The 27961-nt window shown below is 44.4% G+C and overlaps 1 protein-coding gene across 1 annotated transcript; it reads left to right on the top strand.

Annotated features, from left to right (window-relative positions):
* The first annotated feature begins 1152 nt into the window (after positions 1–1152).
* Positions 1153–27937, top strand: LOC103190037 (deoxyribonuclease gamma). The gene is made up of 8 exons (XM_007910643.2): positions 1153–1444; positions 10885–10973; positions 12174–12266; positions 12918–13030; positions 13854–13966; positions 19012–19169; positions 19775–19871; positions 27152–27937. Exons 1-8 carry the CDS (start codon positions 1301–1303, stop codon positions 27239–27241), a joined length of 897 nt encoding a protein of 298 aa, XP_007908834.1. The 5' UTR covers positions 1153–1300; the 3' UTR covers positions 27242–27937.
* The last annotated feature ends 24 nt before the right edge of the window (positions 27938–27961 follow it).

Consider the following 27961-nt stretch of genomic DNA (forward strand, 5'->3'; position numbering starts at 1 on the left):
ACGCTTTTTTCCATCTCTATCACATTGCCCGCCTCCGTCCGTACCTCACACCCACAGCAGCTGAAACCCTCGTCCAGACCTTTGTCACTTCCTGGCTGGACTATTCCAATGCCTTTCTTGCTGGTCCACAACACACAAAATACAATTAATTCAGAACTCCGCTGTCTGGATTCTCACCTGCACAAAACATCATACTCCCATCACACCTGTCCTTGCCAGGCTCCACTGGCTTCCAATCCCCTCCGCTCCACTATTGGTGGCCATGCCTTCAGCCAGTACGCCCCGAAACTCTGGAACTCTCTTCCTCAATCCCTCCGCCTTGCCCCCTCCATCCCCACCTTCAAATCCCTCCTAAAGACCTTCCTTTTTGATCGTGCTTACGGTCACCTCCCCCCACAACCGCTTTCCCCTTGGCTCGGGGTCAGACTCCACCACTGTCAGGCACACTGGGATGCTACCTTTCAAGGAAACTGAGCCTGGCGCAAGCAGCAGATATTTTACTGGCACATTTCAGAGAAAGTACCAAGGCCCATGTAATAAACAAAAAGATAATTCAGATTTAACTAATGTCAAATGCTGCCAGTGTCATACACTTGCAAGTTTAATGGCACTTGTCTAGCTAGAACAACCTTCCCCATTACAGCTTTGCTTCATCTACCCTACCTAATCAGTGACCTTGTATTTGTAAGCTAATGTGGCAGCCAATTTGCATGCAGCATTGATCCATAAATAGCCATGAAATGAATGACCAATTTTATTTGGGGGAATTGCTGGCCAGGATGCTGGGAGAAACTTCCTTTTTTTTCTGAATAGTGCTTTGGGATCTTTAACATTCACTTGAAAAGGCAGACATGATCTCAATTTAATTTCTCGTGAAATAGCACCAATTCTAACAGATACAAATACATTGGTAGCAAATACTGGATGGGGGCTCATAGGATTAATAAAACTACATGTTTATTTCTCCCTCAAAATACAAGCACATGGTGTCATGGCTACAGGTCACGCCCTAATTACTTTATGTTCAGTTGCAGTATATTCCCTCTTACAAGAAGACTCAACTTGTTTATTTCCAGTTCAGCAAGATTTTCCCACTGCACTAACAAGAATAACTTCATTTGAATGTTACAACAGCTTTCATTTGAATTGCCAACTCCACCCTTTGGCACACAGAGAGGAGGGAGGTAGCAATAGATTAGTGGTAATAGGAAGATAAGCAGCAACAAGAGTATTCGCAGCATGTAAATATATTGCCACCGATGAACAGCAACAAGAAACATCTCATCCTGGCCAGCTGACGATGGGGACAGCACTGTTTTTACATGGAATACTCTTTCTTGCCAGTCTTAATGGAATTCAGCCACTGAAAATATGCTCCTTCAATGTGAGAACATTTGGAGAAGCAAAAGTTGCTAATCAAGAAGTCTTGAACTTGCTTGTGAGGGTAAGTTTGATTTGTTTCACTTTGCAGACACTTGTAGCTGTTTATATTTATGTGATTTGAAACAAGTATTCAAAACCTGCTTGTCGACCTCCCCATCTCCTCCCTCCATAGGCTGCAGATCATCTAAAACTCTGTAGCCCGTGTCCTCTTCTGCATCAGGCTCGGCGAGACCATCACCCCGATCCTCGCCTGACTCCACTGGCTTCCCATCACACAGAGGATACGGTTCAAGATCCTGGTCTTCACTTTCAAAGCCCCCCATGGTCTTGCTCCCCCCTACCTCTGAGACCTCCTAACCTCCTACCATCCCACTCACTCCCTCCGCTCAGTGCCCGCCCCACCAATGATGAGGTGGGCCTTCATCCTCTCTGCCCCTCTGGAACTCCATCTCGCAGTCCCTGCACCTCGGCCCCTCCCTTGCCACCTTCAAGATCCATTTCAAGACCCTCCTCTTCAACCATGCCTTCGGTCACCCTCCTTCCCCCACTGTCCTCCAACCTCCCCGATACCAACCCTCAGCGCGGGTCTGAACCCCTGATTGCCTGAACTTGGGATGTCCTCCCGACGTGAAAGGCATTGTACAAATGTAATTTTGTTGTAGTTTGTCAGTCATTTTATCACCACTTGTGAGATTTGTTAGTGCAGCTGATATACATGGTAACATAATTAATACTTCACAATAATATTTTTTAATTATGTCGATGTGATAAGGTGCTGTATCAAATGGAAGTATTATTTTAATGTTTGCAAACAATTTTACTGAACTCCTTGAGCTGGAACATAAGTCTGCTCTGTATACCTGAGTCCTGCGCAAAATTTCTTTCCTTGGAAAATGTTGGTCACTGTTGATTTTCCATTATAATTCCACCCTTTGGTGATGGTTCCACGATTACACAAAGGCGTTCCATTTAACGCTCCCTGGGATTTTCGCCCGACAAAAGATACAGGGTGAGAATCATCTACATCCTATCGTATTATCTTTGGACTGTACTTCCATTCCTAATGACAGTCTTAATCCAGAACGTTTGTAATTTCAAGGTCTTCTGTGAAAGGAGAAAATATAGTGAATTTTGTTACACAAACAGTTGTGTGTTGCAGTGTTTGGGTTGAAGAAATGCCCAACAGAATGCCTTGCTGACCTGTGGCGGTTTCCACAGCTATATTTACTTTCAGGTTCGATGCCTGAAAAGCTTCCCCTTGGCAGTGGGCGAAAAAGAGGAAATGCATGAAATCCTAAATAAATTCTCAGGAATTTGCAATAAAAAAAATCACAACATCACAAGAGATTTATTTTTAATACATCTGTTTCACTTTGTATAATGTAACCTTTAGGACTCGCTTGCACCCATATTGCTTTGTGATATAAACACTTTCACTCAGTAAAGAAAAACAATTCATTTCTTCATCAGACTAATTGTTTTTTCAGTTTCCTTTATTGGAAAAAAAGTTCAACATTAATCGACAACTCAAATCTTAAAGATTACACACCAAAATACAATAGATGTACCATCCAAAAATAATTTCTCAATCACTGAATCAATGTTTTGTGCAAGAGCACACACTTCTAGATTCTTAGCATTTTTGTAAAATTTCTATTGAAATATACTCCATGTAGCTAGGAACCATAGAATCATAGAATTATACAGCATAGAAGGAGGCCATTCGGCCCATTGTGCTTGTGCTAGCTCTTTGAAAAGAGCTACCTAAATCAATCCCATTCGCGCGCGCTCTCCCCATAGCCCTGCATCTCGTCCTCCCAAAATAATTATCTACTTCTCTCTTAAGAGTTGTTATCAAATCGGCTTCCACCACGCTTTCAGGCAATGCATTCCAGATTCAAACAACTCACTGTGTGAAAAAAATTCTCTTCACATCCCCTGTTCCTTTTAACAACTTTAAATTTTAAATCGCTGCCCTCGGGTTACCGACCCACCCGCCATTAGAAATAGTTTCTCTTGTTCAACCTATCGAATCCGCTCATAATTTTGAAAAGTTCCATTAAGTCTCCTCTCCTTCTCTGCTCCAAGGAGAATAATCCTAGCTCTCTAGGCTCTCCTGATAACTGAAGTCCCTCCTGGGTCTGAAGTACCATCCTGGTAAATCTCCTTTGCTCCCTCTCCAATGCCTTGACATCTTCCTAAAGTGTGGGGCTCAGAACTGAACACAATCTCTCGCTGAGACCTAACCAGTGTTTTATAAAGGTTCATCATAACTTCCTGACTTTTGTATTCTATGCCCCTATTTATAAAGCCTAATATCCCATATGCTTTTTTAACAGCTTTATCTACCAGTCCTGCCCCCTTCAAAGATTTACTTATATGACCCCCAGGTCTCTCTGTTCCTTCACCCCTTTAAGATTGTACCATCAGCTTATACTGTCTCTCCTCATTCTTCCTCCCAAAATGCACCATTTCACATTTCTCCACATTGAACATCATCTGCCACCTGTCTGCCCATTATACCAGTCTGTCCCCTTGCAGTCTGTTACTATTCCCCTCAGTGTTTACTACTTTTCCTATCTTAGTATCATCTGCAAATTTGGAAATTGCACTCCCTATACTCAAGTCCAGGTCAGTTATATAGATTAAAAATAGCAGTGGTCCCAACACTGACCCTGGGTGACACCACTGCACACTTCCCTCCAGTCAGAAAAACAACCGTTCACCACCACTCTCTGCTTTCTGTCTCCCAGACAGTTCTGTATCCGCTGCCACTGTCCCTTTAATACCGTGGGCTTCTATTTTGCTTACAAGTCTCTTATGTGGCACTTTGTCAAACACCTTTTGAAAATCCATATAAACTTCATCAACTGCACTATTTTCATCCATTCTCTCCGTTACTTCAACAAAAAACTATTATCAGGTTTGTTAGACATGATTCGCCTTTAACAAATCTGTGTTGGCTGCCCTTTACTAACCCACATTTTTCTAAGTAAAAATTTCTGGAAAGCCAAAGAACTTTCTTCAACAAACATATCTTGTGAAGTCTTGAGAAGACTTAATCCAGCAGAGAAATGACAGTGAACCTAACTTGAACAAAGCACAGCTGGGGTTGTATTCTGGAAGAACCACCTGAACACTCAGTGAAGACTAGTGAGAACACTAGGATTTTCCTGAACAACCTATTTGTGAAAGCCTTTTTGACTAAAATATTAAAAGCTGAAAGATTGAAGATGGTCAACAACAGCCTTATACAAATCATTCTCTTTGTCAAATGATATGGTTGTGTGTCAGATTACATATTAAAGTCTAGTACTGTAGTAAAAAAAACATACACCTTACAAACTTTTCATTGTTAAATAAGAAACTCCAGATGAAAAGAAAAGAAAGTGTGTGGAGTCTGCCCAGTGACAAAGGGGAATAAGCAAATCTATCTAAGCAATGGATTACATGGGAGATTCAGTGTAAAAAGTCTGCTCCACCCATTTAATGTCCTTCCTGTTGTCTGTCCTCAAATTGGCCTTTGTAATCCTTCAAAGACTTGAATCTGCATCCTTCTGCTGCTTCAACGTTTCTGAAAGTAAACATCCTGAGACTGTAAATCTCTGCTGAAGTTCCTGTCTGCTTCCTCTTGTAATGTAGTCCTTTGAGGATAGTTAGTCACAGCTGCTTTCTCATGCTCACATCATTGTTCTTGTTCTTGGCAAGTTCCCCAGCTCCGTGAGGAGCCCTTGATTGGCAAGTGATTCTGTTGCGGGCAGATCTGGTGAATGTTTTTAATCCATCGCTCCTCACAAGCAGGATGTCTGTCAGGATGTCGCTGATCTTGGCTAACCTTATCTGCCACCGTAGTTCTGCGTTACAGTCAGGAACATCTGCAGAATGTGTGTCACATGTTTCGATTGTAAAAGCCAGAACCAATGTTTGTTGTCTCTTGCCACCACATCCGAGGGTTTCCAATTAACCTTGGTGGATCCACAATGCATAATTGGTGGCTTTCTATCTGCCAAGAGGGTGTCGTACCAGTGAAACTCTTTATTTCCAGTTCCCTTGTGCAACTCAGGCCACACTTAGAATACTGTGTGCAGTTCTGGTCCCCACATTATAGAAGGGATGTAGAGGCACTGGAGAGGGTGCAAAGTAGATTCACAAGGATGATCCCAGAACTGAGAGGTTATACCTATCAGGAAAGGCTGAACATACTTGGACTCTTTTCTCTTGAAAAGAGGGTAAGTGGTGACTTGATAGAGGTCTTTAAAATTAAGGAAGGTTTTGATAGGGTAGACATAGGGAAGATGTTTCCACGTGTGGGAGACCCAAACCAGGGGCCATCAATATAAATAGTCACAAATAGATCAAATAGGGAAGTTAGAAGAAATTTCTTCACACAGAGAGTAGTGGGAATGTGGAACATGTTACCACAAGTTGTTGTTGAAGCAAATAGCATAGATGTATTGAAGGGAAAGCTCGATAGATACATGAGGGAGAAAGGAATAGAAGGTTATGCTTGAAGGCTTAGTTGAGGAAGGGCAGGAAGAGGCTCATGTGGAGCATAAACACCGGCATAGACCAGTTAGGCCAAATGGCCTGTTTCTGTGCTGTATATTTTAATGTATTCTAATATATAACTCAAGCAAAGAGCCCAGCAGCATGAGGAAGTAACTGAGTGAAGTGGAACAGAGTAGGAATTCTGTGCAGGAATTTGGTGAGAGCGGGAAGTAAGTGCAGAGGGGAACGAAGGTGCATAATTATTAAATAATTAATGTTAAAAATGTCTGGGAATATGGCAGGGCTGCTAAAACCGATTGCATGCACATTGTGTGCCATGTGGGAACTCCAGATGCTTAGGGTTTCTGAGCTCAAGGAGAGGCTGGTGTCACTACATAGCATATGGGAGGCTGAAGAGTTCATGGATCGAACATTTCAGGAGGTGGGCACCCCAGACTCACAGAGGGTTCAGAAAGAGAGTGAGTGGGTGACTTCCCGACATGATAGGAAGAGGACACAAGCAGAGCAGAAATCCTCCGAGAGTGTGGCACTCACAAACCGGTTCTCTGTACTGAATAACTCCCCTTGCACCACATTCTCAGAATTCATTGACCTCTTCTCCTCCCTGAACCTAACCCTCCACATTAACTCTCCAGCCCACAACAGTGGCCACCCCCTTGACCTCGTCATTACACATGGCCTCAACATTTCCAACTTGTGCATCACGAACAAGGCCATCTCGGACCACTTCCTCATCTCCTTCTCCTCTCGCATCCCTCTCCCCTCCATCAAGACCTCAACCATAAATTTCCGCCCATGGAAAAGGCTTCCCCCTGAGACCCTCACAGAGGGCCTTTCATCCTCAGACCTCCTATTCCGCTGGCCTTCCACCCGCAGCGACCCTGAAGCAGCTGTCAAGCTGCTCCATGATTGCCTCTCCTCCGACTTCAACTCCCTCGCCCCCCTGAAATCCAGGACCATCTCCAAACCCACCCATTCCCCCTAGTACAACAGCCATCTCCGCTCTATAAAATCCCATCACCACAATGAAACCCACCAGCTGCTGCCTCGACCTCCTCCTCACCCCACTCACTGTTTGCGGATGACACTCAACTCTACTTTTCCACCTCCAGCTGCGACCCCCAGTCCCCTGATATTCTGTCAGCTTGTCTGTTGGACATCAGGAGCTGGTTGAGCTCAAATTTCCTGCAGTTAAACATTAACAAGACAGAAGCCATACACTTTGGCTCCCACCGACGTCTTCTGTCCCACGGTTCCGACCTCCTCAATCTATCCGACCTGTCCTTAAAACTCTCTGAACCCGTGCGTAACTTAGATGTCAGATTCGATCCCCAGTTATCCTTCCTCCCCCACATCTGGTTCCTGACCAGCACTACTTCCTTCCACCTCCTCCACATTGCCCGTCTCCGACAATACCTCACCCCAAAATCTGCTGAAAGCCTTGTCCATGCCTTTGTCACCTCTCGGCTGGACTACTCTAATGCCCTCCTTGCCGGTCTCCCCTCCTCCACTATTCACAAAATCCAGCTCATTCAAAGCTCCGCAGCCAGCATTCTCACCCGAACCAAACTTTGTACTTTGATTACTCCAGTCCTTACCAAATTCCACTGGCTCCCTGTCACAGAACGGATCAACTTCAAGATCCTCACTCTAGTGTTTAAATCCCTCCATTCCTCGGCAACCCCCCTATCTCTCTAACCTCCTCTCTCCCCACAGCAGTACCTACTGCCTCTGCTCTACTGGATCTGGCCTCCTCCGCGTCCCCTGAATCCTCCGCTCCAGCATCGGTGGACATGCCTTCAGCCACGATGCCCCGAAACTTTGGAACTCTCTCCCTCAATCCCTTCACCTCGCCCCATCCTTCCGCATCTTAAGGTCACGCCTGAAGACCTTCCTTTTTGACCACGCCTACAGTCATCTTCCCCCTCCCCCTGGCTCAGCCTTGGGCTCCACCATTGTTAAGGGCTCTGAGACGCCACCTGGCATGGAGGGCGCTATAAGTGCGAGTTGTTGTTGTTGAAAACTTCATGGAACAGGTGCAAAACATTCTACAGGGGGAATGGGAACTTCCATAAGTTGTGGTCCATGTTGGAAACCATGACATAGGGAACAAAAGGGCTGAGATCTTACAGAGAGAGTTTCAGAAGCTAGGGAGAAAACTAAAGAGTGGGACTTCAAAGGTGATAATCTCTGGATTACTCCCAGTGCCGTGTGTAAGTGAGTATAAGAACAGCAGGATAAAACACATGAATGCATGGCTGGAGAAATGGTGCAGAAAGGAGGTTCCTGTTCAGGTTCCTGGAACATTGGACCAGTTCTGGGGCGGGTGGGATCCGTACAAGATGAATGGGTTACACCTGAACAGGGCTCGGACCAATGTCCTCACAGGGAGGTTAGCTAGTGCTGTGGGGAAGGGTTTAAACTAATTTCAAGGGGGGCAGGGAACCAGGATGTAGCATCAGAGAAGGAGAAACAAGTTACATAGAGGAATGGGAGAGATGAACAACAATGCAATAAAAAGAAAAAAGGAGGGATTAGATAGGGGGAAATGCAGAGCAGAATAAGTAAATGTGTGTAAATGCATGGAGTATGAGATTGGTGAGCTGCAGGCTCACGTTGACACATGGGGTTATGATTTGGTTGTAATAATGGAGATGTGGCTGAAACAAGGGTAGGAATGGGAGCTCAATATTCCTGGATACAATGTATTCAGGAGGGATAGGGAAGGAAAAAAAAGGGGTGGGCTTGGCAATATTGATCAACAACAAGGTTACAGGCCTGAAAAGGGAAGATGTGCAAAAACAGAATCTATTTGGTTAGTTAAGGAGCAGGAATGGAGCTGTTACTCTGTTAAGTGTATTCTACAGACAACCAAATAATGGGAAGGAGGTATAGGAGCAAATCTGCAAGCAAATTTCAGAAAGAAGTAAAACCAATAGAGATAATGGGGACGTCAATTATCTTAACAGAGACTGACAAAAAACAGTGTAAAGAGCACGGAAGGGGAAGAATTCCTGGAATGTGTGCAGGAAAACTTTCTTGACCAGTACGTTTCCAGCCCAATGAGGAAGGAAGCAGTGTTGGATCTTGTTCTGTGGAATGCAGTGGGGCAAGTGGAACAGGGTTCAGTGGGGTAGCATCTGGATGACAGTGACGACAGCATCATTAGGTTTAGTGTACTTATGGAAAGAGATAAGGAGCAATCAAAGGTGAAGATACTCAACTGGAAGAGGGCTAATTTCAGTGAATTGAAAAGGGATCCAGCCAAGGTGGACTTGACTGGAAAGAAAGATTGGTAGGTAAAATGGCTAACGAGCAATGAGCCTTCAAGGAGGAGATAGTTCGGGGACAAAACAAATACATTCCCATAAAGAGGAAAGATAGGACATTCAAAGCTCCCTAGTTGACTTAGGAAATTAGGATTAAAATAAAACAGAAAAAGGAGGCTTATGATAAATGTTAGGTCCAAAATACAGAAGATAATCAAACAGAATATAGAAAGTACAGAGGAGAACTGAAAAAGGAAGTAAGAGGAGCAAAGAGATTGTATGAAAAAAAGATTAGGGGGTAACATAAAAGTGAACCATAAAGTATTTTATAAGCATATAAAGAATAACAGGTTAGTCAAAGGTAGGGTGGGGTAGATTAGGGACCAAAGAGGAAATCTTCTTGTGGAGGCAGAGGGCATGCCTGACGTACTGAATGAGTACTTTGCATCTGTCTTCACAAAAGAAGAGGATGCAGCCAATGCCACAGTATCAGAGGAGAAGGTAGAGAAATTAGATAAGATAAGAATAAACTGAGAGGGGTACTAAAAAGGTTGACAGTGCTCAAGGTAGATAAATCACCTGGTTCCAGAAGGAAGGGAAGGTGGAAATAACGGAGGCTCTGGTCACCATCTTTCAATCCTCCTTCGGCACCGGAGTGGTGCCAGAGGACTGGAGAGTTGCAAATGTTACTCCCCTGTACAAAGAGAAGGATAACAACAACAACAACAAAATTACATTCGTATAGCGCCTTTCAAACCTGGGAACTACAGTAGTGGGGAAACTTCTAGAGATGATAATCTGGGTCCAAATAAATTTTCTCATATGGTTTAATAAAGGACAGCCAACACAGATTTGTTGAAGGCAAATTATGTCTAACAAACCTGATAAATTTTTTGATGATGTAATGGAGAGGATGAATGAAGATAGTGCAGCCTTAGGTGACGTGAAAGGTGCTATATAAATGTAATTTTGTTGTTGTTGTTGATGTAGTATATATGGATTTTCAAAAAGGCGTTTGATAAAGTGCCACATAACAGACTGGTTAGAAAAATTGAAGCCCATGGAATTAAAGGGATAGTGGCAGCATGGATACAAAACTGGCTGGGGGACAGAAAGCAGAGGATGGTTATGAATGGTTGTTTCTCAGACTGGAGGAAAGTATACAGTGGTTTCCCCAGGGGTCAGTATTGGGACCACTGCTGATTTTGACCTATATAGGCAGACTGGTGAAATGGGCAGACACATGGCAGATGAAATTTAATGCCGAGAAATGCGAAGTGATGCATTTTGGGAGGAAGAATGAGGAGAGGCAATATAAGCTGAAAGGGGGTGAAGGAACAGAGAGACCTGGACCACAGATTTAAACTAGTTGCCAAAAGAACTAAGCGGGAGGTGAGGAGAATATTTTTCACACAGCGAGTTGTTCGGATCTGGAATGCATTACCTGATATGTCTAATGCATTAGACATATCAGCTATTACTGCCTAAAAAGTTGCTGGAAGCCGATTCGATAACAACTTTCACGAGAGAAGCAGATAGATATTTGGGGAGGGCAAATTTGCAGGGCTGTGGGGGAGAGTGGGGGGGAGTGGGACTAATTTGGACAGCTCCGGCACGAACACAAAGAGCCGAATGGCTTCCTAGTGTGCTGTATAATTCTATGAATTATTTATAGCTGTGCCAAACAATGGTCACATAATATCAGCTATTACTTTCTCATCAGATTATCTCCCGCTGTGATCTGATGCTAATTATGGAAATCAAGGATTCCAGCAACAGGTCCTTTCCTGTGCTTATGGGGAGCCTGAATCGGTAAGAGTGCACGTTCCTAGACCTCTGAATAGCACATTTTACCTGCAGTGCCCTCCCACTTCGGAGTTTGGTTCAAGTGACAAGTTTTTCCTTAGATTCACTCAAAAGGAAGAAGTGTCTTCCAAAAATAAAATGCATTTCAGTTAACACAGATATCTCAGCATCTCGAGCTGTTTTAATAAAATCACACAGTTAACAAAAACCCAAGGCATTAAAAACATTGTGGCAGTTAATTGGTGTTTCATTAATCTCCCCATTTACGCAGCACAGCGGTATATCAATTGAATACATCAAATGAACAGTAAAAGCTTGTTTAAGTGATTCTGGATCCGAATCCCTGATGGAATGGAACTGACAGTGTCAGTGTCTCAAATATTTGCCCTCACTGAAACATAATGACTGACCAAAACAGGAATGTCACTAGAATTTAATACCAATTATCCATGCTAGGATCACTATGAGTGCAAGATAGAACGACATGAACTTAACTATAAAAATGTATAGTCCGAACTTCAAAAGGCATGTATAACATTTATTGTGAGGGATTAATAATTAATCAGGATTTCTTTAATATTTAGGGATAGAAATTCTACCTAGATTTATTCTATTTTCTTAGTATTTCAAATTGTGCAGAATTTGTCAAATTCTTAAATAATTTCTTTGAAGAAACTACTTCCGGCGTCAAAGTTAAGATTCAATTTAACAATTCACCAAATTCTGGACACTCTGTAATGCTAAGAAAATAGACTAAGTCTAGAGAATGGGGCAACTTGTGGAGTCCTGTAGCTCAGTGGTTAGAGCACTCGCTTTGCAAGCGAGAAACCTGAGTTCAATTCCAGTCAGGGCGAAACCTTGGGCAAGTTTCCTTACTCCACACACCTAATAATAATCCCTCCAAAACCAAAAACAATAATAAATTGGTTATTTTCAATCTACAACTGTTTGTGGGACATTGCTGTGCGCAATTGGCTGCCGCGTTCGCCCACAAATATACAGTCAATTCACTTTACAGTGTGTTCTGTGAAGCGCTTTGGGACGTCCTCCCGACGTGAAAAGCGCTATATCAAATGCAAGGATTATTATTATTATTATTATTATTATTATTAACTTCTTCCCCATTTGGCTGTAGATTTCCTATGCAATGATAAAATAAATACATTTTCCAATAAAATACTGAATAACTAAATGTCTCCATTTTAGATCACCATTAAACTACAGAAATTCATTCAGTTACATCATCAGTGGGCGTCTAGGAAGAAAGACCTACAAGGAACAATATGCTTTTATTTACAGGTACTTCAGCAATATTTGCGCATTCAAATTTAAATATGGTTCTCACTGCAGATTAATAATTAAAAACAATAACCAGTTTCCAATTTCTAAGCACCAGAGTGGTTCAATAGATGGTGGCATTTTAGCTCATCTGCAGAGTAAACACTGAGCTAACATTTTTTACTGTTGTTTTCTAAAGGCTGTTATCTAAATATACTGTAAATGTCACAAGGTTCTTTTTGTAAACTTCCTGTTTTTTGCTCAGCAGAACCGTGCTCTTTAAAGATATACTTGCGAATCATGCCCCACCCCATCACCATTGTAGCATTTGAGCAACTTAATGAATAAGTTATTGCATTTTGAATAGAGAAGGGAGTTTCTCCCGGTATCCTGACCAACAGTCCTCCAAATAAAATTGGATCTTCATTTCAAGCCCATTTGTAAGATATTGCTGCAGACAAATGCTGCCGCATTTGCTTACAAAATACACAGTCACTACACTTTAGATTCCTGTGAAGGTTCTAAGCCTTATTCAAAATAATTGCAATCTATTCAGTACATTACCCAAAGGGCAGCCCTGAGGGTGGCATGGGTCTGTGTATAATGTAATGTCTACCACATAAATTACCTTTATTTAGAAAAAATATTTCTTTGTTTCCATGTGGATTTCAGAAATAACCTATTGTCTGTGAAGAAAAGCTACCAATATCCTGATAATCAGGAAGGAGATGAAGATGCTTTTGCAAGAGAGCCGTTTGTCGTTTGGTTTTCATCTATTCGTACAAGTAAGCTCATCTTGTTCATTTTACACTCACACGCTCTGCCCCACAATTGGAGGTATTGCTTTCAGCCACTACACATCAAACTCTGGAACAATCTCCCTCAATCCCTCCGCCTTGCCCCCTCTCTCCCCTCTTTCAAATCCTGCCTGAAAACTTTCCTGTCCGATCGTGCTTATGGCCACCTCCCCCTTACCCCGGCTCGGAGTCAGGCTCTGCCACTGTTAAGCGCTCTGAGATGCTACCCTGCGTGGAGGGGTGCAAGTTGTTGTTGAGGTAAATCTTTAATGAAAAAGGAGTTGATTACAGAAACCAACAGGTAAAGCAACATAACCCAGTCAGTTCTCTACTCCCAGCCTCAGACCTGCGCTCCTCGCAATTTATCAAACACAATCTACAGCTTGCCCAGCTTCAAATGCCTGCAAAAATCTCACAGCGACTTGCAACAGTCCTACCCAGTATCAGTCGTCAAGTAAGAGAAAAGAGAAAAACGAAAGAAGGAAAATGTTAAAAGGAGAAGTTGAGCTCAGATACCTGAGACAGGTGCAGTACAATTGCTACAGAAATGAAACAATAAAGAAATCTGATTGGAGACAGATGAGGATTATTGATCGAAATGGGCTGAACGGTTTAAAAGGGCTCCAGAAAGCAACTGCCCATTCGATTTAATCTGTCCAGAACATCCATCCTACTGCCCTCCTATCACAGCACCAAGCCGTTTTTTAAATTGGACTGCAGTGTCCTGACCTCAGCCTTCTTGGCAAAGTGAGAATATATTCACAGCATAAAGGCAATTATTACAGTAATATTTTTCTTTGTATTCTTTAAGATCCACGTGACTTTGTCATAATCCCTCAACACACGAGCCCCGAATCGTCAGTACGTGAAATTGACAAGCTGTACGATGTTTACATGGCAATGAAATGTCGCTGGAGAGCAAAGGTACTTCAACCCTTTTTTTCTAATGAGATTGTTACAAGTCCCTTTGTTTCACCTCCTTTAGGATTCATCTCAAGACCTTCCACTTTGTCTGTGCCTTTGGTCATCTTTCTCTCTCACCCCCGTCCCCTTGGCCCCCATCCCTATCGAATCCAGCCCTCAACTCAGCTGCAAACCCTCAATTGTCCAGCTCCTTGGAACCTCCTTCCGACGTTAAAGGTCAAATGCAATTTGTTGTTGTTACTGTTACAACTGAATTGTTGCACTTTGAGCAGTATATCCTTAATCAAGTTAACTTCTGTAGCCTTTAAACTTCAAAACACCAGCAGCTAGATTTCATCAATTTCAATTGAATTTATTATCACAACCTCTGCATCACTGCTCTTAGAATCATGGAATATTACAGCACAGAAGGAGGCCTTTTGGCCCATTGTACCTGTGTCGTATCTTTGAAAGAGCTACCCAATATCCTTGCAAATTTTTCCTTGGCATGGAGAGTTCAAAATCATTATCCTGTCTTTCAAGGCCCTCCACGGCCTTGCTCCTTCTTACTTCTGTGACCTGCTAACCCCATATCAACCTGTCCGCTCCCTCCTCTCAGCAGGCTCCTGCCTGCTCCACATCCCCGCCCGGCCCACCCCATCATCGGCAGTTGTGCCTTCAGCTTCTCTGCCTCCACCCTTTGGAAATCCCACAGCCCCTTCGCCTTGCTCCCTCCCTTGCCTCCTTCAAAGCAGTTCTCAAGACCCTCCTCTTCAACCAAGCATTTGGTCACCCTCCTACCTCTACCCTCCCTGCCATCCACCCTCCCTGATCCCAAACCCCCTGCTTGGGTCCAAATCCCTGACTGTCCAGTGCCTTGGGATATCCTCCCAACGTGAAAAGTGCTATACAAATGTAATTTGTTGTTGTTGCTCTAAGGAGAACAATCCTAGCTCCTCTAATCTCTCCACATAACTAAAGTCCCTCATCCCTGGTACTATAACGGTTAGCGTCACTTATTGCTAAGTGGCCTCTGTCACAATATTTCCCTTTTACTATAACAGTACCTATAACTCACTCGTCCATGGGTTCGGCAACCCCCAACTTCTCAAATGCCCTCTTTGCCGGTCTCCCCAGTTTCACCATGCATAGAATCCAAAACTCAGCCGCCCGCATTCTCACCTGCATTAAACCTCGTACCCCCATCACACCAGTTCTAGCCAGCTGCACTGGGTCCCTATTGCCGAATGGATTGATTTCAAAATCCTGACACTCGTTTTCAAATGCCTTCTTGCCCTGGCACCTCCCTACCTCTCTGACCTGCTTACTCCCCAACCCACAACCCGATGCCTCCACTCGACTGGCTCCGGCTTTCTGCATGTCCCTCATGCCCTCCATTCAGTCACTATGCCCCGAAACTCTGGAACACTCTTCCTCTATCCCTCCGTGTTGCTCCTTACTTCCCACCTGAAGATCTCCCATTCAACCGTGTCTACGGTCACCTCCCTCTTCCCCCTGGCTTGGTGACGTGCTGCGCCATTGCCATGTGCTCTGGGATGCTACCCTGCATGAGGAGCGCTAGATAAATGCAAGTTGTTCTTGTTATTGCTGTAACAGAACTCGAGCAAACTTTAGAGAAGTTCAGAAGTAGTTTTTATTCAATCCCCTGGCCTAACTCAATCACGATAACATAAACTGTCGCAATATTCAACAGTAAAATTTCAATCTAAGAACTAATATAATACTATGCTCAAGACTAGCAGCAATTCCCCAAATAATAATTAATTACAAAAAGCCAATTTTGACTGGGAGTTATGCCTCCACTCAGGCACCTTAATCCCCACGTCAGCAGATGGAAGTGACCCCAAAAGAATCAATGACCTTGATTCCTTCCAATCCACGTAATTTATAGCTCTTTTGTCCCTCCCTCTTTTGTCTCTTTCCCGCCAAAAAGATGTCAGCCTCCAGCTGTCTGCTCAATATTTTGTTTGAATTCCGCTTCCGGAATTTTGCCCACAAATACACTGTCAATTCAATTTACAGTCTATTCTGTGAAGCGCTTTGAGATGTCGAGAAGATGTGAAAAGCGCTATATCAAATGCAAGGATTATTATTATGGATGTTGCGCTGTCACGTATCTTCCCCTCACTTTTTGTATCTATTTTACTTGGACCCCTCCCCCCCACTGATGCCAAGATTCCATCTTGTTTCATGGAATCATAGAATTATACAGTACAGGAGGCCATTCGGCTCATTGTGCCTGTGTCGGCTCTTTGAAAAGAGCTATCTAAATCAATGCCTCTCCTCCCCTCTCTCCCCATAGCTCTGCAAACTTGTCCTCCCAAAACAATTATCTACTTCTCTCTTAAAAGTTGTTATCGAATCGGCTTCCAGCCTTCAGCACCACCCTTTCAGGCAATGCATTCCAGATCCGAAAAACTCACGGTGTGAAAAAATTTCTCCTCACCTCCCCACTGTTTCTTTTAACAACTTTTAAATCGGTGCCCTTGGGTTACTAACCCACCCGCCATTGGAAATAGCTTCTCTTGTTCACCCTGTCAAATCCCCTCATAATTTTGATAACTTCTATAATTCTCCTCTTAAACTTCTCTGCTCCAAGGAGAATAATCTCAGCTTCTCCAGCCTCTCCTGATAACTGAAGTCCCTCATTCCTGGTACCATCATGGTTAATCTCCTCTGCACCCTCTCCAATGCCTTGACATCCTTCCTAAAGTGTGGTGCCCAGAACAGAACACAGTCTCTAGCTGAGGCCTAACCAGTGTTTTATAAAGGTTCATCGTAACTTCCTGACTTTTGTATTCTATGCCCCTACTTATAAAACCTAGTATCCCATATGCTTTTTTAACAGTTTTATCTGCCTGTCCTGCCACTTACATGAACCCCGGGTTTCTCTGTTCCTTCACCCCCTTTAAGATTGTACCATCAGCTTATATTGCCTCTCCTCATTCTTCCTCCCAAAATTCTTCCTCACTTCGCATTTCTCCACATTAAACTTCATCTGCCACGTGTCTGGCCATTTTACCAGTCTGTCTATGCCCTCTTGCAATCTGCTACTATCCTACCCACTGGTTACCACTTTTCCTAGCTTGGTATAATCTGCAAACTTGTAATTGTACTCCCTATACCCAAGCCCAGGTCATTTATGTTGATCAAAAGCAGTAGTGGTTCCAATACTGACCCTGGGGGACACCACTGCACACTTCCCTTCAGTCAGAAAAACAACTGTTCACTACCACTCTCTGCTTTCTGTCTCCCAGTCAGTTCTGTATCCGTTGCCACTGTCTCTTTAATACCGTGGGCTTCTATTTTGCTTACAAGTCTCTTATGTGGCACTTTATCAAACGCCATTTGAAAATCCATATAAACTACATCAACTGCACTCTGCAAACTTGTCCTCCCAAAATAATTATCTACTTCTCTCTTAAAAGTTGTTATCGAATCGGCTTCCAGCCTTCAGCACCACCCTTTCAGGCAATGCATTCCAGATCCGAAAAACGCACGGTGTGAAAAAATTTCTCCTCACCTCCCCACTGTTTCTTTTAACAACTTTTAAATCGGTGCCCTTGGGTTACTAACCCACCCGCCTGCACTACATCAACTGCACTACCTTCATCCACCCTTTCCGTTACTTCATCAAAAAACTATTATGTTTGTTAGACACGATTTGCCTTTAAGAAACCCATTTTGGCTGTCCTTTATTAATCCATATTTTACTAAGTGAAAATTAATTTTGTGAAAATGTATTACAGTCTCTAGAAGTTTCCCCACTGCTGACATTAGGCTGACTGGGCTGTAGTTCTCGGGTTTATCCTCTGCTCCTTTTTGTACAGGGGAGTAACATTTGCAACCCTCCAAGGCTCCAAGGCCTTGATATCTTCCTCAAAGTTTGGTGCCCAGAATTGGACACAATACTCCAGCTGAGGCCTAACCAGTGACTTATAAAAGTTTTAACAGAACTTCCTTGCCTTTGTACTCTATGCCTCTATTTATAAATCCAACAATCGCATTTGCTTTTTTTAACAGCTCTATCAACCTGTCCTGATCCAAATGATAAACTATCTAAAGGCCATTAATAAACGAAATTAACATGCCCTCCAACTTCCCATCACCAGTACTTCTATGGAGAAGTATCTTGATTCCATGAGGTGCTTGCCTTGTTATCAGAAAATTATGAAAGCAATACTAGGTGTGGGCCCAAGTCATACCACTCTGTCACAGAGTAGACTGGTACTTTAAAGCACTGATCTACATTGCAGAAGTCAAATGCAATAAACAAATAAGTGCAATTAAACCCTTTCTTCATTGAACTTTGTATATTTTCAAATACTAACCTTATAATGGCACCAAAATTAATTTTCACCCAGATCTTACTAAGTGAGATTGTTGACAAAAGACACTGACATTGAGCATGATGAGCATGATTTCACAGATTCTCATTTTAAATCTGCTATTCAACACCACCTGCTGAAATGACACTTATTCAGATAAAGTTTGCATTTTCAGGCTAACAAGTGAACACATGCTTTCACTAGCAATCACTCAATGATGTAATGGCACTGATTTGATATTCAGAAGGGATAAAGGTAATTTATGAGTTAAAACAAAGGGAATTATCATGTGATTTGTTAAAACTAATTGTTATTGTTATTGTTAAACCACAACACTCCTGATACAAAAAAAAAGTATCAAAAGGAATCATGAGTATCACGAGATGTGAGAACTCAACGGGTATTATTATTTTAGTAAGAGATTTCCTTATCAATTAAGTGTCCTTGCTGTAGGTTAATCAACAAGCAGTAAGACACCATCTTCAAAGACAATCACAGGGTGCATCACTCCTACAACACTCCTGTTGATAGCATCTTTGGAGATACCCCATGTACTGTCACTATGCCACTGCTTGGTGCATCCTAAAGTATTGTTCTGTTTACTTTTTCAACCCAAAAAACATAAAAGGTGTATGTCACCGGAAGAACAAACTCAAAAAGGGTGGCTGCTTTCTGGTGTTTTGGCTTTCTAATAACACCCCTTTTTGTCTCCAACAGAACTTCATAATTATGGGAGACTTCAATGCAGGATGTGACTATGTTCGAAAGAAGCATTGGGCAAACATCCGTCTGCGAAATGACTCCAATTTTAACTGGCTCATTGGAGACAACAATGACACGACAGTGAAAGAAAGAACAAACTGTGCATATGACAGGTGAGAAGGCAGATGTACCTGGAAAACAGAAGGCAGCAAAAGAACCAGTACTGGGACAGAGCATATAGTGCAGTGGGGTTAGTACCTCTTTATTTTAAACAAGTTTAAAAGCTTTTCACTCACATTCTGGTGGAATTTATCTTATTGCTTACTAGCTGTACCCGTTGCAGCTATGTTTGCAACCAAAGGATCCAATATGGAATGTAGATTTCAATATTATTATACTTTATATTATGTTATTATACTTTATATGTGTTACTTTATATCCTTATATTTGATTATTATACTTTATATTTGATTATTGTACTGTTATAACAATAGGAAATGCCCCCCCACCAAAAAAATGCCCGTGACACTCCCCCATGCAAGACCTTTCTGATGAGATAGAAATGTCTACGTCAATCAGTTATTACATTATTGGCAGACAGACAGACATTTTGTATATTAGTAGATGCATATTAGTAGATGCATCTCTCTAGAAAGGTGTGTGATTTCTTCTGTCACTACTTTGTTGCAGAATACCAGCTGTTAACATGTCTGTAGAGTTTTGTCATCAATGTGGTGGTAAAATCTAATTTTATAACCATTCTTAATTTTTTAAATAGGATTGTAATGCGTGGAGAAAGATTAATCCAATCCATTGTTCCAAATTCAGTCAATATATTCAATTTCAAAGAAGCCTACAAAATGACTGAAAATGAGGTAATTCTCAGCTTTTTAGATTATACCCTGTTCTATTTAATAATTACATTTTCAGTTTCTTCAGCAATTTTATCTTCTTCTCTCAAGAAAGAGTTTGATTTTATTTATCCTTCTACTGGGGTGGGGATCCTCACCCATGGTACTCAACATTCATGACAATGAGTGTTGGCAGGCTATTCAACTGCAGAGGATACAGGTGGGACTATTCCAACGAAACCTAATGCTATCCTTATACCAATGCTCCTCCAGCAGGGTTCCTGAATAGCAAATGGGAAAGGGAAAGGAAACGCTGGCTGATAAACGGGTAGGGGTATAGGAGGTCGCAGAGGTAGGGGGGAGCAAGACGATGAAGGGCTTTGAAGGTGAGGATCAGGATCTTGAACTGGATCCTCTGTGTGATGGGAAGCCAGTGGAGTTGGGCAAGGATGGGGGTGATAGGGTCGCGGAGTCTGGTGCAGGAGAGGACACGGGCTGCAGAGTTCTGGATGATCTGCAGCCTGTGGAGGGAAGAGTTGGGGAGGCCAACAAGCAGTGAGTTTGCATAGTCGAGCCTCGATGTAATGAAAGCATGTATGAAGGTTTCTGCGTCCTGTGGTGTGAGACCGTGGCGGAGCCGGGCAATGTTGCGCAGGTGGGGGAAGGCAGAGCGGGTCATGGCGCAGATGTGGGGTAGAAAGGGTCAAACAAGATGCCAAGGTTCCGGACTGACTAGCAAGGTGGAGCGTACAACCATGGATGGTGATGGTGTGCAACCTGAGGTGAGGAGGTGCTAACAGGAGCCAATCAGGAGAGCCTCGGTCTTGTTGACGTTCAACTGAAGAAAGTTAGCTCTCATCCAGGACTTGATGTCTGATAGACATTCGGTCAGGACAGCAGTGATCCTGGAGTCAAGGGTGGAGGCAGAGAGGTACAGTTGGGTGCCATCCGCATACATGTGGAAGTTGAGCCCATGTCTGCGGATGATATCACCAAGAGGGAGCACATAGATATTGAAGAGGAGGGGACCAAGGACAGAGCCCTGAGCAACACTTCACGAGACTGTTCAAGGGCTACCGGAGAAGCTGTTTGAGGAGATGAAGTGCAGGCAGTGTGAGAGGTACAATCTGAACCAACCAAGGACAGCGCTGTGGAGGTTGAGGTGAGAGGTGGTGGATGAGGATAGAATGGTCAGCGATGTCGAAAGCAGCAGAGACGTCAAGGAGGACGAGGAGGCAGAGGGAGCCCTGGTCGCAGATGGACAGAATGTCATTTGTCACTTTGACCAGTGCGCTTTCTGTGCTGTGGGCGGCATGGAAGCCCGATTGGAGAGGTTCGAGAAGGGAGTGGTGGGAAATAAAGTAGTGAAGCTGAGAAGCAGCAACTCATTCCAGGACCTTGGAGAGGAAGGGGAGGTTGGAGATGGGGCGGTCGTTAGGGAGTAGAGAAGGGTCCAGGGAGGGATTTTTAAGGATAGGAGTGATGACAGCAGTTTTTAATGGGATGGGAACAATACCAGAGGACAGGAAGAGGTTGACGATGTCAGTGAGTAGAGGGGCAAGGAGGTGGAGCTGGGAGGTAAGGAGAGGGGTGGGTTCGAGGGAGCAGGTGGTATACGAGTTATGGTGGTGATGAGTGAGGAGGGGGAGACAGGTGATAGGGTAGATGATTGGGCAGGTAGGTGGGAGCTGAAGTATAATGTAGGGAAGTGCGAAGTCATCCACCTAGGTAGCAAAAACAGTAGAGCGGGTTATGTGTTAGAAGGGGAGAGATTGGAATGTGTTAGTGTCCAGAGGGACTTGGGTGTCCTTGTACACCAATCACAGAAAGTTAGTCTGCAGGTGCAGCAAACAATTAGGAAGGTGAACGGTATGTTAGCATTCATTATGAAAGGATTAGAGTATAAGAGTAGGGAAGTCTTTCTGCAACTGTATAGGGCCCTGGTGAGACCACACCTGGAATACTGTGTGCAGTTTTGGTCTCCTTATTTAAGGAAGGATGTACTTGCCTTGGAGGGGGTGCAGCGTAGATTTACTAGGTTAGTACCAGGGATGAAGGGGATGAGTTACGAGGATAGGCTGACCAATTTGGGCCTATATTCTGTAGAATATAGAAGAATTAGAGGGGATCTTATAGAAACCTATAAGATCATCAAAAGGCATGATAGAGTAGATAGTGGGAGATTGTTTCCCCTGGTTGGAGAAACTAAAAGCAGGGGTCACAACCTTAAAATCGGAGGCCAGCCCTTTCGCACTGAGTTGAGGAAGAACTTCTTCACTCAAAGGGGTGAATGTATGGAACTCACAACAACAACAAGATTCCATTTATAGAGCGCCTTTCACGTCGGGAGGATGTCCCAAGGCGCTGTACAGTTGGGTCAGGACCCGAGCAAGGGGGAAATGGTCAGGGTGAGGGGAGGGAAGGGAGGGAGCGAGGAAGGGTTAGAGAGCCGAGAGGGGAGCTGAAGGCTCGGTCAAAGAGAAAGGTCTTGAGACTGGCCTTGAAGGAGGAAAGGGAGGAGGCGGCGAAGGCACTGGGGCATAGAGTTCCAGAGCCTAGGGGCTGAGAGGCTGAAGGTCTGGCCACCGATGGTAGGGCGGTTGGGGCGGGGGATGTGGAGCAGAGAGGTAGGAGGGAGCAAGGCCGTGAATGGCCTTGTAGGTGAGGATGAGGATCTTGAATTCGATCCTCTGGGGGATGGGGAGCCAGTGGAGGCGAGCGAGCGTGGGAGTGATGTGGTCCCGAAGCCTGGTGCGGGACAGTACACGAGCTGCAGAGTTCTGAATGACCTGCAGCTTGTGGAGGGAGGTGGCGGGAAGGCCGGCGAGGAGAGAGTTCCCATAGTCCAGCCTTGAGGTGATAAAGGCGTGGACCAGAGTTTCAGCAGCGTGAGGGGTGAGGTAGTGCCGTAGTCTGGCGATGTTCCGGAGGTGATGGAAGGCGGTGCCAGTTGTGGCGCGGATGTGAGGGAGAAAGGACAGCTCAGGGTCGAATAGAACGACCCCAAAGGGCTGTTGACGCTCAGTCCTTGAACATATTCAAGACTGAGATAGATAGATTTCTTATTGGAAAAGGGATTAATGGATATGGGGATAAGGCAGGGTTAGGTTATTAGCTGGAGTTAGATTAGAGGATCAGCCATGATTGAATGGTGAGGCAGGCTCGATGGGCCGAATTGCCTACTCCTGCTCCTACATGTTATGTTATGTGTGGAGAGAGGGATGGGTAGGGGCTGGGGTGGGAGGAGGAGATGGGGAGGGGGTAGCAGATGCAGTGGCAGAGGCAGCTGAGCGATTCCCTCGACTTTGGATTTGAGGAAGTCCAGCATTGCCTCGCAGTTGGCATTTGAGGTGAGGATGGGCGAGGCATGAGAGGGAAGGTGGAGGAGCCAGTTTGTGATGGAGAAGAGGAGCCTGGGGTTGGCCTTAGCCTCCAAGATTGTATTGGAATAGAACGACGATTTAGTGGAGGCGAGAGCGGAGCAGTAGGATTTGACATAGTCCAGCCAGATGGACAGTTAGGTTTGATTTAAGCCAGGTGCACTCAGAGGAACACACCTGGGCTTTAAGGGAGCGGAGGTGAGTGGTGTACCAAGGTGATGTACGTAAATAGGAGACGGTTCGGGAAGAGAGGGGAGGGAGGAATCGAGAATGGAGGAGAGGGAGCTGTGGAGAAGAGTGACCAAGGAGGATAGGTCATTGCATGAGGACACCTAGAGGAGAAGGGGTTCAGATGACTTCAAGCCAGCCGGGAGGCGGGGATTTTTTTCCATGGGTGGTATGAGATGGAGGTGGGTTGGATGGTGGTGGGGAGAGGGATTGAGAAATTAAGAGAGATTAAGTGATGGTCCGAGATCGCGTTGTCGATGATGGTGAGGACAGAGACCGTGAGGCCCCAAGTAATCACTGCAGATGTGACTGCAGACGTGTGTGGCGGAGTGGATGTGGAGGGAGAAATTGAGGGAGGAGATAAGGGAGGAAAAGTCAGCAGAGGTCAAGCAGGAGGGGGTGAAATGAAGGTTGAAATCGCCAAGGATGAGGAGGCATTCAGAGCAGAGGGAGATAGGCGGGTGGAAATGTCAGAGATGAAAGTGGGGGAGGTCTTGGATGGGGTGGTGGATAAGGAGAATTTTAAGGGAAAGATTGGAGGGGTGATAAAGGGTAAGGTGCTCGAAGGAAGGGAAAGTTCCAGAGGAGTAAGGGGATAGGCCGAGTGGGACCGGGAGATGAGACCCACACTGCCACCACGGCAGTTAGGTCGTGGGATCTGATGGAAGTTGTAGCCGGGTGGTTTGGGCCTCTATCAGGGGGAAAGGTGTCGCCCGGAGTGATCCAGGTTTCGGTGAGGGCGAGAATGTCGACGATGAGGTCTTGGATGGTGAGTGTTTTGTTGGAGAGGGAACGAACGTTTTGTAGATTGGTGCGGAGGGGACAGTTGGTGGCGGAAAGTGGAGGCGAGGCGGGGGACTGACAGGGAAGGTTGGGATGTGGATCAGGGAGGAGAGGTCTACCCGAGCCACGGGGAGCCATCGTGGGATTCGCCGCCGCGGCCATCGCTGACTCTCCTGCTCAACAGCCAACCTGAGCCCGGCTGCTGTGTGTCATAACATCCGCCCGCCACCTTTGAATCTCTCAGCCTGGACTGACTGGGACTATAACATTGTTCCCTCTCCCCATGATGACTCTCACCAGTGGGCTAACCGTGCCTCACTGACCCCCCCCCATCCCCGCCACTTGCGTTTAGTCTTGGTGTGTGCGCTTTGGCTGCCGCCCTGACCTGAGCTGCTTCCCCACAATGCCCTGTCCTCTGCCCTCACTTACTCCCGCTCGGTCCTCCTCAACCACCGCCCTCTCCAACTCCTATCCCTGCTCGACTGTCCCACAGCCTCCCTCTGCTCCAACCTGCGAATCCTCCGTTGGGCCCACCGTGGGAGTCGTCGCTGACTGTCCAACAGCAGCCACTCTGACTGCTCTATCCCCCATTCTCACCGAAAGGTCCATTGGTCCCTGACCACGGGGGCAAGTGGGCCTCAGGCCCAGGGTTGGATCAGGGTGCTGTTTGGGGCATTGGACTCCGCGCCCGTGCTGGCCCTGAACCCTGTTCGGCCTCACTTGCGTGTAGGTCAGGGGCTGCTCCAAGCGTCGAGTTGCGACATTGCTTGAGGTGTCGATCTAAGCCTCGCTCCAGGCCATTCGGCGCATCGTGTCTGTGCTGGTTCTTTGAAAAGAGCTATTCAAATCAATCCCGCTCCTCCGCACTCTCCCCATAGCCCTGCAAACTTGTCCCCCCCAAATAATTATCTAATTATAGAGAAATTGAATAGGATAAAAATAAACAGAGAGAAAGTACTAAAAAGCTTGACGGTGCTCAAGGTAGATAAGTCACCCAGTGAGGACAGGATGCATCCTAGGTTACTGAGGGAAGTAAGGGTGGAAATAGCAGAGGCTTTGGCCACAATCTTTCAATCCTTCTTGGAGACTAAGGTGGTGCCAGAGAACTGGAGGGTTGCAAATGTTACTCCCCTGTACAAAAAGGGGCAGAAGGCTAAACCCTGGAACTACAGTCAGCCAAATGTCAGTAGCTGGGAAACTTCTAGACAGTATAATAATTTTTTAAATAAATGCTTTTCCCCAGGGTCAGTGTTGGGACCACTGCTGTTTGTGATCAATATAAATGACCTGGACTTGGGTATAGGGAGTACAATTTCTAAGTTGTAGATGATACTAAGCTAGAAAATGTAGTGAACAGTAAGGGGAATAGTAACAGACTGCAAGGGGACAGACTGGTATAATGGGCAGACACGCGGCAGATGAAGTTTAACGTGGATAAATGCGAAGTGATACATTTTGGGAGGAAGAATGAGGAGAGACAGTATAAGCTGATGGTACGATCTTAAAGGGGTGAAGGGACAGAGAGACCTGGGGGTCATATAAGGAAATCTTTGAAGGGGGCAGGACTGGTAGATAAAGCTGTTAAAAAAGCATATGGGATACTATGCTTTATAAACAAGGGCATAGAATACAAAAGTCAGGAAGTTATGATGAACCGTTATAAAACACCGATTAGGCTTCAGCGAGAGACTGCATTCAGTTCTGGGCATCACACTTTAGAAAGAATGTCAAGGCCTTGGAGAGGGTTCAATGGAAATTTACCAGAATGGTACCAGGAATGAGGGACTTCAGTTATGGGGAGGGCCTCGAGAAGCTGGGATTATTCTCCTTGGAGCAGATAGGGTAAAGAGGAGACTTAGGTTTTCAAAATTATGAGGGGATTTGATAAGGAGAAACTATTTCCACTGGTGGATGGGTCGGTAACCCAAGGATACCAATTTAAAATAGTTGTTAAAAGAGGGGAGGTGAGGAGAAATTCTTTTACACAGCGAGTTGTTCGGATCTAGAATGCATTGGCTGAAAGGGTGGAGAAATCCAATTCAATAACAACTTTTAAGAGAGAAATCATTATTTGGGGGTCTATGGGGAGATAGCAGGGGAGTGGGATTGATTTAGGTAACTCTTTTCAAAGAGCCGGCACAGACACGATGGGCCGAATGACCTCCTTCTGTGCTGTATAATTCTATGATTCTATCCCAAGTGTACTAAGCAGCACTCCAAAGATCCTAACCTTTGTGCAAATGCACACATTTCACATCACTTGGCTTGGTAACTTGCTGATTCATTATTTCACTCGGCATTGGATTAGATGGTAAATCCTTGCAGGTTCTGATGGTATTATTATTATTATTATATTACTGACATTGTGGACGTAGTGAAATTGATGTTTCCACAATTCATATCATTACGAATCAGAATCTATTGAAATAACAGAACTGGTTGTTCTAATAATAAGTAACACGAGTAACTTCAGAACAGTATTCCGGGAGACTGAATACACAAGTCAATCACATGTCCAGTTGACTGCTATTTAAGACCTTTTCCTCAACAGTTCTTGCAGCTCCTCTCCTGAACACATTTGACTCAGTCATGTGCGACAGTGAGTTTCCCAGCTGAATCTATCTTTCCTGTCATCCTATCCGGCCACATGATGATATGGTGCACAAACACTGGCTGATTTTCAGCTAACTTAACACAGACTGGACTGGATAGGCTTGCTGAACTTTGAACTTGCTGTATTTCTAGAACACCAGAATAATTATAAAGTAGTTTTCGGAAGCGTCAGGCAGGTAAAGGAGGAAAGAAATTATAAAATCATCATCTGAAGAAGTTAAAATCTAAGCATTCTAAATGCTGCTGTCATATGTAAAGACAAACACTCAGACTGATCTTTCCCCTTTCTGTCATTTCCAGGCGTGGGCTGTGAGTGATCACTTCCCTGTGGAGGTAGAACTTCAAGAGGATCAGAGCTTCTCCTCCAGACTTTTTTCTCTCAGACGATAAAGCCAAAAGCATCAGCTTCATTGTGGCTACACTACTTTTTTAATGAATTTTGCTTCTGTAGCCATCATCAAACTCCACCACTTTACCATGAGGCCACCATTTTGTGAAACAATTACTTAGTTTGAAATGCTATATGAAATCTGTGTAATTCGAGGAAGGCAGCAACATTCAGATCTGCTCCCATCAACATATTGCTCAAAAACTACAGTTACTTGCATGTGTATAGCAACATTCAAGTAGATAAATGTCTCTGAATGTTTTTCAGAGACACTGGCAGATGACTGAGTCAAAGAGATAGGTGCTCAGAAGAATTTTCAAAAACAGAGAGGAGGGTACAAAGAAGAGATTTAGAAAAAGGGTTCCCGAGAATGGGGACAAGGTGGCTGAAGGCTCCTCATCTAATCATCATCAATTATAAATAATAGTGGAATATAAAAGCCGGATATGCCAGTAATATAATGGGATGAAAATTATGATGTGCTGAGTTAATTAACACATTGCTGAAAATGCACCTTGTTGATAATTAACTAATTTACAGCTAAACAATTGCCAACAGGCTGGCAAAGCAAATTGTGACCGTTGGCCAGTTGACAACAACTAGCATTTATATAGCACCCTTCACGCAGGATAGCACCTCAGGGAGCTTCATATCGATTAAGAGGATGCTTGGCATCAAGGCTGAAATAAGAAGTAAAAGAAAAAAACGGATTCCAAGTTCCG

This window comes from Callorhinchus milii, unplaced genomic scaffold (assembly GCF_018977255.1).
Source record: "Callorhinchus milii isolate IMCB2004 unplaced genomic scaffold, IMCB_Cmil_1.0 Scaffold12, whole genome shotgun sequence".
In the NCBI taxonomy this organism is placed as follows: domain Eukaryota; kingdom Metazoa; phylum Chordata; class Chondrichthyes; order Chimaeriformes; family Callorhinchidae; genus Callorhinchus; species Callorhinchus milii.

Coding starts and splice junctions, on each gene's coding strand:
- LOC103190037 (XM_007910643.2), top strand. CDS start 1,301: ATGGGGACAGCACTGTTTTTACATGGAATACTCTTTCTTGCCAGTCTT. Junction 10,974..12,173: donor CTTATGGGGAGCCTGAATCG/GTAAGAGTGCAC, acceptor TCTCCATTTTAG/ATCACCATTAAACTACAGAA. Junction 19,170..19,774: donor ACAAACTGTGCATATGACAG/GTGAGAAGGCAG, acceptor TTTTTTAAATAG/GATTGTAATGCGTGGAGAAA.